At 38.1% G+C, this 15,493-nt stretch overlaps 1 protein-coding gene across 2 annotated transcripts in view; it reads right to left on the bottom strand.

The window, feature by feature from the left end:
- Positions 1-422: 422 nt before the first annotated feature.
- The window catches only part of TOX3 (TOX high mobility group box family member 3), a 110,803-nt gene continuing 95,732 nt past the window's right edge, over positions 423-15,493 (bottom strand). For both annotated transcript variants that reach the window (XM_019012873.4, XM_004057642.5), the window contains exons 4-7: positions 14,263-14,532; positions 9,977-10,204; positions 8,275-8,355; positions 423-3,972 (exon numbers count right to left, since the gene is read on the bottom strand). In XM_019012873.4, the coding sequence (XP_018868418.1) occupies positions 3,229-3,972; positions 8,275-8,355; positions 9,977-10,204; positions 14,263-14,532 (1,323 nt within the window). In that variant the 3' untranslated portion in view covers positions 423-3,228. The remainder of the gene's footprint in view (positions 3,973-8,274; positions 8,356-9,976; positions 10,205-14,262; positions 14,533-15,493) is intronic.

Here is a 15,493-nt window from a genome sequence, read left to right on the forward strand (position 1 = left end):
CTACTTAAACTTGAGATATTAATCCATCTGTCTAGAAAGCCTTCAAACCTCCATCAGGTGGTAATATATTGCAGAAATTATGCTGCACAAAGGCATTTAAGCTTTTGTTCTCTGACTCGGGAACTAATGACCCCATGTCAGCTAAAAATGAAAATGCCTTATGTTCTTTCATCATACAGCAGTACAGGTTAATGCAAAGAGAGAACATGTTTAGCCAGAGTAATAAAACAATGTCTACATGGCATTGGGAGAGACAAGGGGTGTGTGTGTGTGTGTGTGTGTGTGTGTGAGAGAGAGAGAAAGAGAGAGAGAGAGAAATGGAGGTGGTGGGGGTGGGGGGGGGGTGTCTGTAGACCACTTAAGAGGGAAGGCATTTAGGCCATTTAGGTATGACACTAATCAGATACCACATTTCTCATGTCTATTTTTCATTATCCTGATTTATTTCTGACCTGTAACAAAAGAAAAAGTGCACCAAGTACTTACTTAAGTCTCAGGAATAGAAACCAGTCATATGTATAAACTGAAATATAAATCGATATATAACATGCTTTGTGAATCCTGAAAACAATAATTTGGTAACAAGGTTGAGGAATTCTTTTCATGATTCAAGGCTTTTGACATTTTAAATATATAGTTTTGCCTGGTGATTAATTTTATAAACTGTAGTCATTAAACATTTTTTTCCCTCTGGAATTGACCATCAGTGGCTTAGCAGCCATTTAATCAAATGTGATAAAACCTAAGATTTATAAAATCATTTAATAGATGTTACAACACCTGCTTCTAACTGCAAACAGTTGAAAACAGACTTCACTTGCAATTAAGTCTTATCACTAGTGACATTTTTTTCCAAGCAATACTTCATGGGTTTTCAAAATGACAATTACAGAACTAATACACAATTACTGTCACATGTAGTTTAGCAATTAATTTTGAAGACATTTGTCTAAAGGTTTCACAACAGAATATAAAATGGTTATTGTTATGTAATGTTAGTTTCAATTCACAGAAAATCTTTTACCATTCGAGCTCTACTTCTGATGGGTCTGATGCTAGCACATCATTTCTTTGTGGAATACAATCACTCCCTTGTAGATGTAATTAGGCATCATTCTAAGGCTGTTTGAACACTGATACCTGTCAACTAATACATCTTATGAAAAGCTTCAATTTAGACATAAATTTTTCTACAGCAAGAAATCCATAAATTTATAATTAGAATCTCTTGCTGTTCAATATTTGTACATAATACAGAGTAGGAGAGGATTATGAAATATTGAAAGGTGAATTCATTATTCATAACCCACAACATACAGTAAATATTCTCTGAAATACAACAACTTTGAGGGATCCATATTCCATTATTTTTGAATGTCTTGCACATAGTAGCTGTGGAGCACACCACGCACACCCTCATTCTTTCCAGATTAGGATTCTGGTCAGGGTTGACACTTGCTGTTTTTAATTTTCATTTTATCATAAGCAGTTTAAGACTGTTGCCAGTGGTAATTTGCAATTTTTATCAAGACCTCTTCATTATAGCTTCTGACAGGACAGATGCTGTAATTAATCATGCAAGACAACTGGGGATAGTGGTCACACTGCTCTCAAAGAGGAACCGCTACAGAGCAAGAAAAGGGGGGAATAAATGGGCACCGAAATAATTATTTTGGCTTAAGAATTAGCATTCACCATCTATTTTAATAGCAATAACATTACAATACCCAGCTAGTTCTAGCCCCCTCAAAAAAGCGATTACTTTTTTCTCTATACTTACCTTGTACTTGCATCTTAAAAAAAAAAAAAAAAAGACAATTACACAAATATTTCCAATGCATTGTTTTGGTTTTTTCAAGGATCTTCATTTCAGGCTATGCAATGCATATTCTTGGCCATAAATATCATATTTCCAATTGAAAAATGGAAGATGATGCTTGGGCTAGAACGAAACTCGGTATGTGGCATATTTCCCCATCTTACATGTATTCAAGGAACCAAAAATGAAATCTGACATACCATTTTATTTGAAAAGTGAACAGTTTCTTTGTTGTTGCATCAAAATACAGTCCACAGTTTTTACTGAAATGTGTTTATTCTATAGCAAGATAAAAGCATTTTTGTTTTAGTTAAGCAAAATACAAACAACTTAATTGCTGCTATCATAACTCATAAAAAAGTATAAAACAGCATAAAAACACAATAAGCAACGTAGCAATGAATGGTTTATGTCACCAGTGTTTACGTTAAAGCCTCATTTAGGAAAACTTTACAGCACATGATATGAAAACTTACAACTTTGAAAGAAAATATTTACATTGATTATTCAGATGTGGTGTGCCTTTTAAATATTCTACTGGTATTACATCATAATAAAAACTCTTGCTTTTTCTTTTTAAATCTTAACTTTTGTAATAACTGTTTTCATTTAAGTGCATTTCCCTTTTAAAAATACAGTGTTTTTATTTTTCGAAACTTGTCACTCAAAACACGGAATATAATATTCACATTTCTTTTCTTCTAATTGGAATGAATATAATGGGCTAATAGTGGTCATAGATATTGTTACAACATATACTGTGGTTTGATTTGGAGAAGTCATGGATAAAAAGTGGAAATTAGTCAATAATTGAATTTAATCACTTGCATTTTTTTTCTGGAGAGATTTAGGAAAAAAATAAGAGCTTTGGCAAAAGTCTGTGATTTACATTATTTTTTTCATGACAAAAAAATGCCATCAACTATTCACGTCATACAAATGTTTGTATGAAACTGGATCTTCATATTTCAGGTAGTTACAACTGTGCTTTTTATTTTTAGGGCTTCAGAAGTTCAGATAGCCTGGAAGTGTGGTTTACTCACTTCTGGAGAAATAAGGCCATTTTTCTATGACTCAAAGAGGCCAGTTTATAGTCATCAGTATGTCCCAGGATTCATTAAACAGTTTGATTCACATATTGTAGGTATAGCCTGAATAAATAAAAAAGGCATCACATAAAAGAGCACAGCTTTTCTTGTTTAAAAACAAAGTGATTTATAGTCAGCTAAAAGATGTTACTCAGCTACACTGCAGTTCTTATTGCCTATCTAATAGACACTTGAGAGGACCGTTTGATCTGTTACACATTTCTGCATAACCAACACCAACTTACAGGTTTCAGCCACATATGCTTTTCCCTCCTATGCCACTCTCCTCGGTATATGCAAATCCGTCTGCCACACGCGTCTTCAGAAAATACTGACCTGCGATAATACTTGAGTCTGTGTCTGAGACTGTATTTGCGACTGGTGCTGCTGAGAGGCTGGCTGGGGGCTCCCGATGGCAGGGATGGGGGATGTTATCTGAGAGGCGACGGGGGAGTGCTGCCGAGGAGAAGGCTGAGACTGGTGCTGCATGTGTTGCAGCTGCTGCAGCTGGAGGCGCTGCTGCAGCTGCTGCTGCAGCTGCTGTTGATTAATTTGCTGCTGGAGATGCTGCTGCTGCTGCTGCAGGTGCTGCTGCATGTGGTGCTGGAAATGCTGCTGCTGCATCTGCTGCTGGATTTGCTGATGCATTTGGTGCTGCTGGAGTTGCTGCTGCTGCATCTGTTGCATCTGTTGTTGTTGCTGCTGCTGCTGCTGCTGCAATTGCATCTGATGCTGCTGGGTTTGCACCGAAGGACTCACTTGGGTGGAGGGTGCTGAGCCAACCATGGTCGTTCCCATGGAGCTTATCAGTGGAGCCCCAATGTTCGAGGGCATGTTGGCTGCAATGGTGACTGATGTGACAATCTGGTTCATGGGGAGTCTCATGGTTAAGGGTTTGGGAGCGATTGACCTAGGGAGGGATTGCTGGAGAGTCTGAGGTGATGCTGACACTGTTCCATGTTGAGACAGTGGAGTGTTGAGAAGGAGAGAGGATGTTAGATTGGTCGACGCCAGGGTCTGCTGAACAGAACGGATGGTCTGGGCTTCTGCTGACTCAGCAGCAGCCTGCATTTTGGGGGAGAAAATTCCAGACTGTTACAACACATAAGTATTTAAAATATTTAAGCATTTTTAGATATTATGAATTGATTTTTTTTAACAGCCACCATTATTCATGCCCTCCTGTATCTGTACTCTTTGTCTTGCGACTTTTTCACTCCTCCCAGAGGTGGAGTCAAATCCCCTACCTCCTTGAGTCTGGGCTGCTCTTGTGCCTTTGCTTTGGCTAACAGAATGTGATGACAGTGATACTGCTCCAGTTCCAAGATGAGGCTTCAAGCCTGCCCCTGCCATGTGCATGATGACAGACATGTGGCCCAATTACCCCCCTCAAGAGTCAGTTCACTGCCAGCCAGCCAACTGTGATCAATGTGAATGAGTCCAGCCCCCTCCAACATGCAAGCTGACCCCAGACAGAAAAGCAAGACTAGCTGGTCCTACCTATCCTGGCCTAGATCTGAAGAAACAGCCAGCTAACTGGCACTCTCTGAGGATAAATGCTCATCTTATATCACATCATTGAGCTTTGGGGATGATTGTTACACAGCACTATTGTGGCAAAAGATAACCGATACACATATTTAAGAGCAACAATTTTTCTGCATTTAAGTCTGTACTAACGACTTTACCATTGAGTACCATATGTTTAAAGACAACAGAGTACAGGCTGCCTGAGTTCAAATGCAGTTCTCTGACTTAACAACTTTGTGACATTGGGCAAGTTAATTTACTCATCTGTTCCTGTTTCCTTATCTGTAACATTGGGTTATATGGTATTTTTCTTTCTTTCTTTCTTTTTTTTTTTTTTTGAGGTGGAGTCTCTCTCTGTCACCCAGGCTGGAGTGCAGTGGCGCGATCTCAGCTCACTGCAACCTCTGCCTCCTGGGTTTGTGCCATTCTCCTGCCTCAGCCTCCCAAGTAGCTGGCACTACAGGCGCCCACCACCACACCCAGCTAATTTTTTGTATTTTTTAGTAGAGACAGGGTTTTACCATGTTAGCCAGGATGGTCTCGATCTCCTGACTTCGTGATCTGCCCACCTCGGCCTCCCAAAGTGCTGTGATTACAGGCGTGAGCCACTACCCCTGGCCAGGTTATATGGTATTTTTCTTGTGCAGAGGTTGTGAGAATTAAATGAACTCACATGTTAAGCATTTAGGAAAGCGCCTGGTCCATAGGAAGCAATAAATATTAGCTATTTTTATTAGTTAACAGTTACTATTACCAGAAAATGGCCACTGGAATACTTGAAAGCCCTGTGTTGTGTGATTATTTATAACAAGGTTCACTCAAGTATAAGAAAACCATTATTGGTTTCCTCAGAGATACCAAATTGAAGTTTTCACAATTTTAGAAATGTTTTAGTTCATCAACTATTTTTGAAGATTTCTAGAATTTATCAAAGGAGTCATAGATAAGGGGAAAATGTTCAACTTCATGGGACCAAATCACCTGTTAAAAGATAAACAGCAGATCTAGGGCTGAACATAGAGAGAAACTATCTATTACATTTTGTACTAAAAACACTTCACTGCCTCTACAAAAAGAAATTCTTCCACTAATGCAACAGTGATTGGAATGATTCATTCCAGAGACGATTTTTTCCTTGTATTTTTCATTTGATTAGGATGTTTTTGGGGGTGTGTTGTAGGGGCACCTAGGAGACATCAAGCAGCCATCCATTATCTTTAATAATTTTATATTTCTAAATTTTTATGACTCCGATTTATAAAATCCTGCTGTTGGAAAGAGACTGAGATGTAACCTCATATAGAGAGTCATCCAGTGTAGGAAAAGCCATCTCTGATGTTTTCTGTTTGAACACATGTCATCATTGTAAGGCACTCCCCTTCAGTGGGCAGCTCTCCACATTACAAAACTCAGTGGGGCTGCATGCTCCTGAACCGTCATGTTCTAAGGTCTTAGGGTAAGAAGCAGCCTATAAATATTCAAATTTGTCTTCAAAAAACCATTAAATCTCCCATAAAGTTGAATACACACAATAAACATGTACATAATTCTTATATACTCTAGTAGTTAAAAACTAATAAGCTGTCTTAAAGAAAAAAACACAAAGAAAGTCTGTATTTCAACACCTGGGCAGCTCAGTTGCACTATTGTGCCTTTAAGATGCTGCCTTAACGGTAAATGGAGATGGGTGGATGATTGCACAGAGTTCTTCCTTGCCTGCCTTCTTGTTCCTTTATGGCTTAATAGTAAGCTTCCATGAATTTCTTTGGTTATTGTAAAGATTAAAAGTGATAGCAGAGTCGTATCTTAAGGGGGGAGGTCTGAGGCTCTGCGTGCAGAGGCATAAGTTAAATGTGCATATGATGCAACCCTATTGATATTTCTGATGCTGGGGCTGAACTCTCACCCCCTGTAAGCTCACCCCTTGGATGAGTTCTCCTCTCTTGGGCACAAAGATCGACTTCATTTCCCTCATATAACGGCCCTTATATTTGAGGACTAAGATCATATGCCTCCAAGTCCTTGCCTCCCTGATTCTTTCAGTTATTCTAACATGATGTGATTTTCAGTCCTCACTATCATGGAGGCAATGCTCTAGAGAGACATCAAGTGATTGTCATCTCTCTTTAAACTGTGGGATCCAAAACAGAACCAATTCTTTAGAAGCGGTCTAATAATCACTGTACAATTCAATGCTGCTTCCTGTGCGATCACTATATTAGCAGCTACTTCACAGTTTGGGTTCAGGCTGAAATTATTCTAAACTTATAACTAAAGGACTATATTAGTTGCCTCACAGTTCTTTGAATAGAGATTTAGGATCCTCTCAAAGTGCATTTACTGAATTAAAAAACAAACAAACCAAGCCCTAGTATTTTAAATTTATTCCTTCTAAATTCTATCCTATTGATTTTTTTTCTCTTTTTTGGTGTCATTGAATTCCACCTGGAAGTATTTCTGAATCCTGATTCTAGTATGCAATGTATAAGTTTTAAGTTATCCCCTCTAAGTCAGTCACAGGTTTCATGAGCCCAATCATGGTTAATATTCCCTGAATGCCTTTTGAGATACCGGATCTTGGTTTAAATCCATATACAGTCAATTATTCATGCTTTAATGCACAAAATCACCTATACCTGCTCTGGATAAATGAATGAATAAATGATCCACTTAAGAAGTACATGCACACTGTTACTCTATTCACTTCACTCCATCTAGTTAACCACCAACTATACTTCAATTCTTAACATCTGCAGCCCACACAGTCAGCTGTTTTCTGCCAATGTGCAAGTCTGAGTACAACATCAGTATATCTTCCAGTATGTGTCTTCCAGAGTCTGAGAAAGAGGTTTTGCTATTGACCTGATAAATGTTTTATCTATCTAATGAAGTGGGAAGTGTCCTAATAGCTGTCAATAAAGAGAGGAGGACCTCTGTTGATCTGATTCTGAGCAGCTGCAAATGGTAGATCTTGATACAAATACTTAATACAGATAATATAAAGAAGAAGCAACTCAGGTGAAAAGAGAAAAAAAGGAATGAACCCTTTTTAAATGGCTTTGAGACCCTAAGTTGTACTTGAGACAGCAACAGTGACAATGAAATTGTATCCCTACTTGTCAGAAAAAATTTGTCTAGAGCAAAAATATATTAGATCAAATTATCCTTTCCAAACCCTCTAAAATCTAGAAAGGCAAGAGAAAAAGCTAATTAAATGTTAATATAATGTATTAGCTCATATTCCTTTGGATTCATTTGCTAGAGTGACATTTGCTTGGGATACTGGGATATTTTATAACACACCAGGGTCCACTGTATACTCTCTATATAATACATGTAGGTTTTGTTTAGTACTTGGAGTATAATTTCATTTTAAATGATCATGAGGTTTATTTATTTATATGATATGGAACAGTTTGGTCAAAAATGCAATGCCCCCCTATTGTAGTAATATAACCACAGAAGAATTTATAATATGATGTCCAAAAATGCCTGACAAACATACCTCCCAGTTTAAACAGAGGACATTAGCACAGGTCCCAATCCCTGACCAGAAGAAAGCATAAGAGCCTACTTAAAATTTATGTATATAGCTACATACACATATATAAAGATCAGGGAAATCTTTCAGAAACAACTTAGACTCGGCTGCTTAAATTAACTCATATTTTCAGATCATCACTTGGGTAATCTCTAATGGAAACGCCTAAGTTTACAAGTTGTTCAAGATACCTTTCCATCAACTTTTAGGGGAGCTACAAGTATGTTTTCAATGCTTGAGGGCTGTTTTCCATGCTGTAACTATTTTGGAGCCTGGCCGCCCCTGCCCAGGTTTACCTTAGAAACGAGGCTGGCCCTGTATGCCGCCAGGGCCTTCAGGTATTCTTTTTTGGCAGCTTCTGTTTTCCTTTTATATACCTATTAAAAGACCACAATTAGCACCACCTTTAGCGTATAAATTCTCAGCTAGAAAATAACTGCTGCACAAATTAGGTCACATAAACACAACTCACATAAAAAGGTTGGTCTCCTTGGCTTTGATTTTTAAATGTTAGCGCGTGCACACACACACACACACACGGATATTAAAACAAAACAGAACCCTGCCACCCTCACTGGAGCACAATTTTTATATTTACTATCACAAATAAGAAAAAGATTTCTGGATGCAATACAGATTACTTGAGAATCACTTTTTCTTGAGAACAGCTGAAAACCTCATGCTAAGGCAATAAATAAGGTAGCAAGAAGAATAAGCTTTGCTGCAAATGGCTTACTTTAGAGAAAGTAATGAGTTTCTCCATCAATGTCTTCTTTCTCTCAGATACCTTTCTAAACTATACCAAACAACAGGATAAAAACAACAGGTAGAATGATGAAGACAGAAGAGAAAAGAGCAAAGCATTTCAATGTTGGTTTTCTTTTGGAGCAAAATTAAAAGTCAGAAATCATCCAAGCTAGGAGATTTCCATTAGTGACCCCACTGAGTTACATAAATAAAATTCCAGCATATTAAACATGATTTGGGTTTCTCCTTTTCTTAAGTGGTCTGATGGCTGGGTGTTCAATCAACATGCATCTTTCTCTCCAGAGTTTAAAAGTTAGGTGCAGCACTTTTCCAGTCCCTCAGAATTATATTTCTGGGACAGAAAATCAGTCTGCTATCTACAGTAATAAACTCAGTGCAAACTAACAAGAAATTTCTAATGTTGCACCTTCCCAACAAAACAAGCTTCTAGGAATGAGTTCCTGAAATAAGTTCATGATTTGTAAACAAAATCAAGGACTTTCCACTCTTCATTCTTGAAAACAATTATTCTATTTTATCACTCATAGGGGTTGATCTATTCTTCTGTGGATATGTAAAAGTTAACTTCTTTTAATGGTAATTGGAGTTTCATGCAAGGAGTAAGGGGGGGATCGACCCCCAAGGAACCCATTCTTCCTTTCATTTGTGTGGAGGAGTTGCAAGGGGAAGGAGAGGAGACGAAGCCCCTAAGGAAGTATCTCCCACAAGCATGGCTAATTTCTGAATACCTCTCATACTGCCTTGCTTTAAAATGAACTTGGAATAAAATTTCAAATGCCCGGTGACAATAATGAGACACGCAGAGGCAGCTTCAAAGTTTGGAAACCCACCAGGACAGCACAAGGGTTCAGAAAGATGATCAATGGAAAGGCAAGCGGGATGGACCTAATCCCTTTGTAGTGCCCTTTTTGAATAAAGGGGAAAAAATTCCACATTATTTAAAATGAAAAGATTATCATCAAAACTTTATGCTTGCAGGATACTGCCTGGATTTCTTCCAACCTTCCTCTGAATGGGTTCTGAACATGCACCCATAAGCTGACAGAGAAATCAATATAACTGGAGAGTTGTTTAGATTTATATGTCTGGGTTTTTAAATTCCATTACTTAGAAAAGGATTTCAAAAGAAGCAATCATATTAAGTGAACACATGCACTCGGAAAAGGTGTGAGGAATATTTTAAACGATCATGAGGTTTATTTATGGAGCCTTGATGGGTCTTTGTCTCACCTGCTTTTGTTCTTCTCCAAGGCTGTCCCACATAGATGCTACAATTTTTGAGACCTCTCCAAAGGTTGCATTGGGGTTTTGACCTTTAATTGCAGCCTGTGTGTCTCTGAAAAACAGGGCATATGCTGACACTGGCTTCTGTGGCTCATTGGGATCTTTCTTTTTCTTTTTCTTTGGAGTCTTGGGCTTCTTGCCAGAGTCTGGAGCAGCTCTTTTCTCTCCAATGGCCTGCAAAGCAGGAAGAAAATTCACTGCCTAGAATGTACTTGCAGAGAATGCAACAAGACTTAACTCAGATCCATAATTGTTCTTTGAAGGTTTTGTTAGGCATCATCAACAGATGAATCACCACCAAAAGCGGGGGAGGGGTAAACTTGCTTGGAGTTAACCAGACAGCAGAGATTAGCATTTAGAACATCGATTAATGAGACCCAGAAGTATCTTCAATACGTTCACAACATATGCTCTAAATAGCAATTATGAGTAATGAAAAACAGAACACTCTGTACCAGGCAATGCTATATATATGCTATACTACACATACATACATCAGCAAAATATTTTATATCTTCAGAGGTTTTAGAAGTAAAACCTAAATAATATTCAGGATGTTGATCATATTCAAATATTTTAAATGAGGTCCCTAGCCATAGTCACATGCCTTATGTGTGATCTGTCTGAATTGATTTTTTTTTTGAGGCTGATTTTTTAATTTTACCAGAATGTTACTTTGCTAATGGCTCTCCAGAAATTCAAATGGAAATTAGCTCCAATTTCTATACTTGCAGCACTAGGAAAAGGTCATCTTTATTTTCTAAAAATAATTTTCTAAAGATTAACAGCAAATGTAAAAATGTCAAAACTACTTTAAGTGGAGATAAAAGGGAAATTGATACTCTCCGTAAAATTAAAAACGTGTAAAAAAAAAAAGAGCAATAGTTGATACTTAAAAATCACTAAGAAGACTAAAAAGAAGATGTTTGTTATTTATGGCAAGTAACCCTGCTCACAAGAATACTCCATAGAGACTCACGCACATTGACCATATGAACTCTGAGAGATCAGAACCACAAACTGATATGGGTATAGTTTCCCAATTTAAAGATGACTAAGCTCCATACTCACCAGCTACCACCATCTAAGTTCACTGATCATTTAACATACTTATCAGAGAAGCAGGGAAATGATTTGTAAACCTTGTTTTATTCCCCTAGATTACAATATCGAAGATAATTTTGCAGTTAACTTCATCAAGAATCCTGCAATGTTTGACAAAATCTGTTTTCAAAGCCAGCCTTGGGCAAGATCAACCAAGATAGATTCAAGTTACTAACAGATAGGCTTTTAATGGCTTGAATTCTAATTCAAATTTTCCTAGAGTATCATTTACTTTCTAAATGAGGGTCATTTGGAACTTTCACTAAATTTTTACCATTTACTAAAATTCTTAGGGAGGAAACTGATAAGCAATTTTTCTTAGAGAGCTCTGAACACTCAAAGTGTTAAGAAACCACTGGCCTACCTCTCTAGGTGAGCCTACTGTTTGCACTATTTAAGTGATAACAGCAACCACACTTTATCTGAGCAGTTTACAAGCTTCAGATGGTTTTAAGTCATATCTCACTTCTCCTCCAAAATGCCATCTTTCATAACTCACACAATTGATTCAATAATTCTCTAGAGCCCATAGTCTTTTTTCTAAATTTTCAAAATAAGTGACACTTGTTTAATTCTACTTAATGAATGTGAATTTCCAAGAGAGTCAGATGCCTTTCAGTTAGAGCTTCACCTGGAGCCAAGTTTTCCTTCAATGAAAAACATTATTTAAACAAGAAAATCTATATACAGACACACATATTTTTCTAGTTGAGTCAAACAACTATATTTTTCTCCTGGAAGAAAATCTGGCACTGTTAGTGCCACAATACCCTGACCAATGGCAAGATGCTATTACTTTCCAGAGGAGCTTTTTTTCCAAATGAGAGGAGTTCAATTTCATTCTCTGTAAAACAATATTCAAATGTCGACCACCTTTGATGCCTTTCTTGAATAACCATGATGTGCCCTAAACATTATTACTTTTTAAGAATAAACAAGAAATGTGGAGTCTCACATTTTAAACAAAAATTCAGAATTAATTCTCCTAAGGAAATTTTTGTGTCATTGACTTAAAAGGGTTGAGACAGAAAGCTGGAGAAAAAGATTTATCCCAAAGAGACATAATCAATGATAGTTTTAATCTTCCTTTCTCAGCTAAGGTTCAATGAAGATACATTGGCTGTATTGCCTTTACACAAAACCTAGACCCTCGCTTAAAATGGAGCAAGCTAGGAGTCCCATAAGAGGTCCTCTTTAAGACATGACACTTTCAGTTTGGTACAGTGGCAAGTATGAAGATCAGCGGACGTGTTATTGGAGGGAAAGGAATCCCTCTCAACTGTAATGGCTAAGCTGTTACCTAACCCCATCTGATCATATCCCTCAAGAGTCTTTAACCATTACTTCTCAATCCTCTGGACTGAAGTTCTGTGACTGTGAGAATACTGTCAGTGCATTTACCATTCCTGGGCCCAATGCGGGTACTAACATGATGTTATAGAATAAACCCTTCATCTTGAAACCGTTCGATTTCTGCAGCATCACTTGAAACTCTCTCCTCTGTTCCTCCTCACTCTTAATCTTCTCTAGCTCCTCTTCTTCCTTTTGCTACTTAGAAATAGATGATGCTCAGGGTTCTGTCCTTGACTTGCTCCTTAATACTCTCTGAGAAGTCCTGATTACTTTCACATCTTCTCATCCATGTGCTGATGGTCCCAAAATCTATAGTTCCAGTTCCCATGACTGAGTTCTAGACTCCAATGTAAGCACATCAAATTCAACCCTAACATCCCAAACTCTCATGTTCCCCATGGGGGAGAACACTCCTCTCTTTGTGGATTGCTCCTCTCATTTGCTGATAGCCATTCTGGCTCTCAAACTAAAACCCAATTTGTCTCTTCTTCAAATTCCAGTGGATCACCAAATCCTTAAAATCTTTATGATTTTCACTCCTAAAATGCCTGCTAATCTGGTACCTTCTATTCATTCCCTCCCTTGATGAAAGGAAACATAACAAAAGAGTCTTCTAATTAATTTCCTTTTCTTTGGTCCCTCCCTTTATAAGGCATCTTATATATAGCCAAAGTTGTCTCTCTAAAGCATAAATTACTTATGCCATTCCTCGATGCAAATAATTAATCAGCTCTCAGCTACCAACAGAAGAAAGACCACCACATTTAAGCCATTTCGTTCTTCAACTTCTATTTCTCTCTTCCCCCATATCGAACTTCACTATACCCATAAATAGCATGTACTTCCACTGTTCCTCACTAGCCCACCACCAAAATGCTGGCCTCTGTCTTCTGCCTCACAAACTTTTATTCATCCTCTTAGACCTAATTCAAATATCACTTTCTCAGTAAAAGTCTTCCTCAGATCACTCTCCCAAGCAGAATCGATTAGAATCTCAGCACACCAGATACATCAATTATATCACTAATCACATCTGGAGCTAGTTTTAAACATTGCTATTCATCCCCAATGGGGAATCTCATTAGCAGTAATTCTCTTATAAATCTTTGTATCACAAGAACCAAACAAAATGCCAAGCACAGAGTAGGTATACAGCACATAATTAATGAGTGACTAATGAGTAATTATGTACTATTACAGTACTCTTTTTCATTATTCTAAGCATTTGGAAAAGTCATACTGGAACACAGTTTTTATTTCAAACTTTGCATCATTTCAAATTATACATTTCCCATGACAAAGGCAAAAATGTAAGATGATGAGAATGAACTCAGCGATAAACATCACTGAAGCCGCAAGGCTGTCAAATGTGGCAGCAGCTTGACCAACACACTGGATGAAACTTGCTCACATGGACATTTACTTAGAACCAGAGCAGTTTAGAATTTCTGGAATGTCTAGAATTTCTGGAAATTTGTAGCAGGGAGTCCAAGCCTTCCTTTTGCAGATTAGAAAAATTGGGGCTACAAGAATTAAATAACATGTCCAATGCCTTACAGCTATAGTAGGAGAAGCCAGATCTCTCAATTTCCAGTCCAATATACTTTCTACAGAAAATAAATGAAAGAGTGAAGAAAAACAACAAACCATCATACATTTAAATGCTACTCCAAATCCATGAAGACAAACAAGGTAACACCATGAATGAAATTCAAACAGCATGGGGTAATCCCATATTCTCTGGCAGGTTACACACTAAGGCAGTTCTAACTTACTCTGTTGGCTTCATCAGCATCCTCTTCATTGATGGAGCTGGAAGGGGAGGGAGTGGCCGATTTGCTTGCTGGAGGTGAAGGAGATGTGTGAGGCATACTGGCACCTCCCAAATTCAACCCCAACTGGGCGCTGAGCTGAGACTGGTTGATGGTGGTGAGCTGGGCAGGAGGCATGACCCCAGAACGCGCAGCATCGGTCATGTGGACGATGGACCGCATGATCAGGGAGGGATCCTGCCGGTACTGGGACACTTGTGTGTGGCTCTGATCCTAGAAAGGCAGCAACAAAGGGGGAAAATATTTCAGCTTTTCCAGATATCAGTGAACTTATCAGGTTAGCATCTCCTTAGATAGGTTTGAACTGTTGCAATGTTGATAGGTCTGACCTATTGCAGGATGATGGTCTCCATTCATTTATTAAATATAAGGACCCATGCCAAGAAGTTGAAAGTTGAGAAGCACAAAATCCAAATATCCAGCACAGAATATTTCATTATAGAACTGTCAGTGGATGTGGAAGGAAGGAAGGAAGGAAGGAGGGAGGGAAGGAAGGAAGGAAGGAGGGAAGGAAGGAGGAAAGGAGGGAAGGAAGGAAGGAAAAAAAGAAGAAAGGAAATTAGCAAAACTAGATATAATCTTTCAGCTCTTGTTTCTTATTGAGTAAACTGGTGGCAGGGAAAGGGCTGAAGCAGAGACCGCACCCATTTAGGCTCATCCATTAGTTTACCATCCTTCCCAAACATGTAGCTGTTATGAGAGAAGGCGAAGCCATTCTTTATTTTATTCTCCCAGAAATGCACAGGGCACGCAGAGGATGGGCCAGCAAAGCACAGAGCTTTAGTTTCACAGAGCAAACATCTGTTTGCTTTAGGGCACCCTTTCTGTGAAATCCTCTGTGGTTAACCAGACGGTCATTCCGATTCTAAATTACATTGTCAGCGGCATCTGGAAGTCATTCAATGTCTTTTGGATTGGATATCACTTTTTTCACTTAAACTTACTTTGTTTTCTTTTGTTCAATCCATCATGATTTAATGTACTAATGAATTTTTTCATAAATACGTTAAAAAAGATGGTAGAGACCATCAGAAATAGCTTTTTCTGAAACTTATTGCAGTTACTTCAAATGCAGCTTTCTCTGTTCTTGGTAGTCATACAGAAAGGCCTTATAGTTGTTACTGCTTATTCTCTATTTTTTTTTTTAATTCCAAAGAATCAAAAAATGAAGACA

Source organism: Gorilla gorilla, chromosome 18 (genome assembly GCF_029281585.2).
Source record: "Gorilla gorilla gorilla isolate KB3781 chromosome 18, NHGRI_mGorGor1-v2.1_pri, whole genome shotgun sequence".
Classification (NCBI taxonomy): Eukaryota; Metazoa; Chordata; class Mammalia; order Primates; family Hominidae; genus Gorilla; species Gorilla gorilla.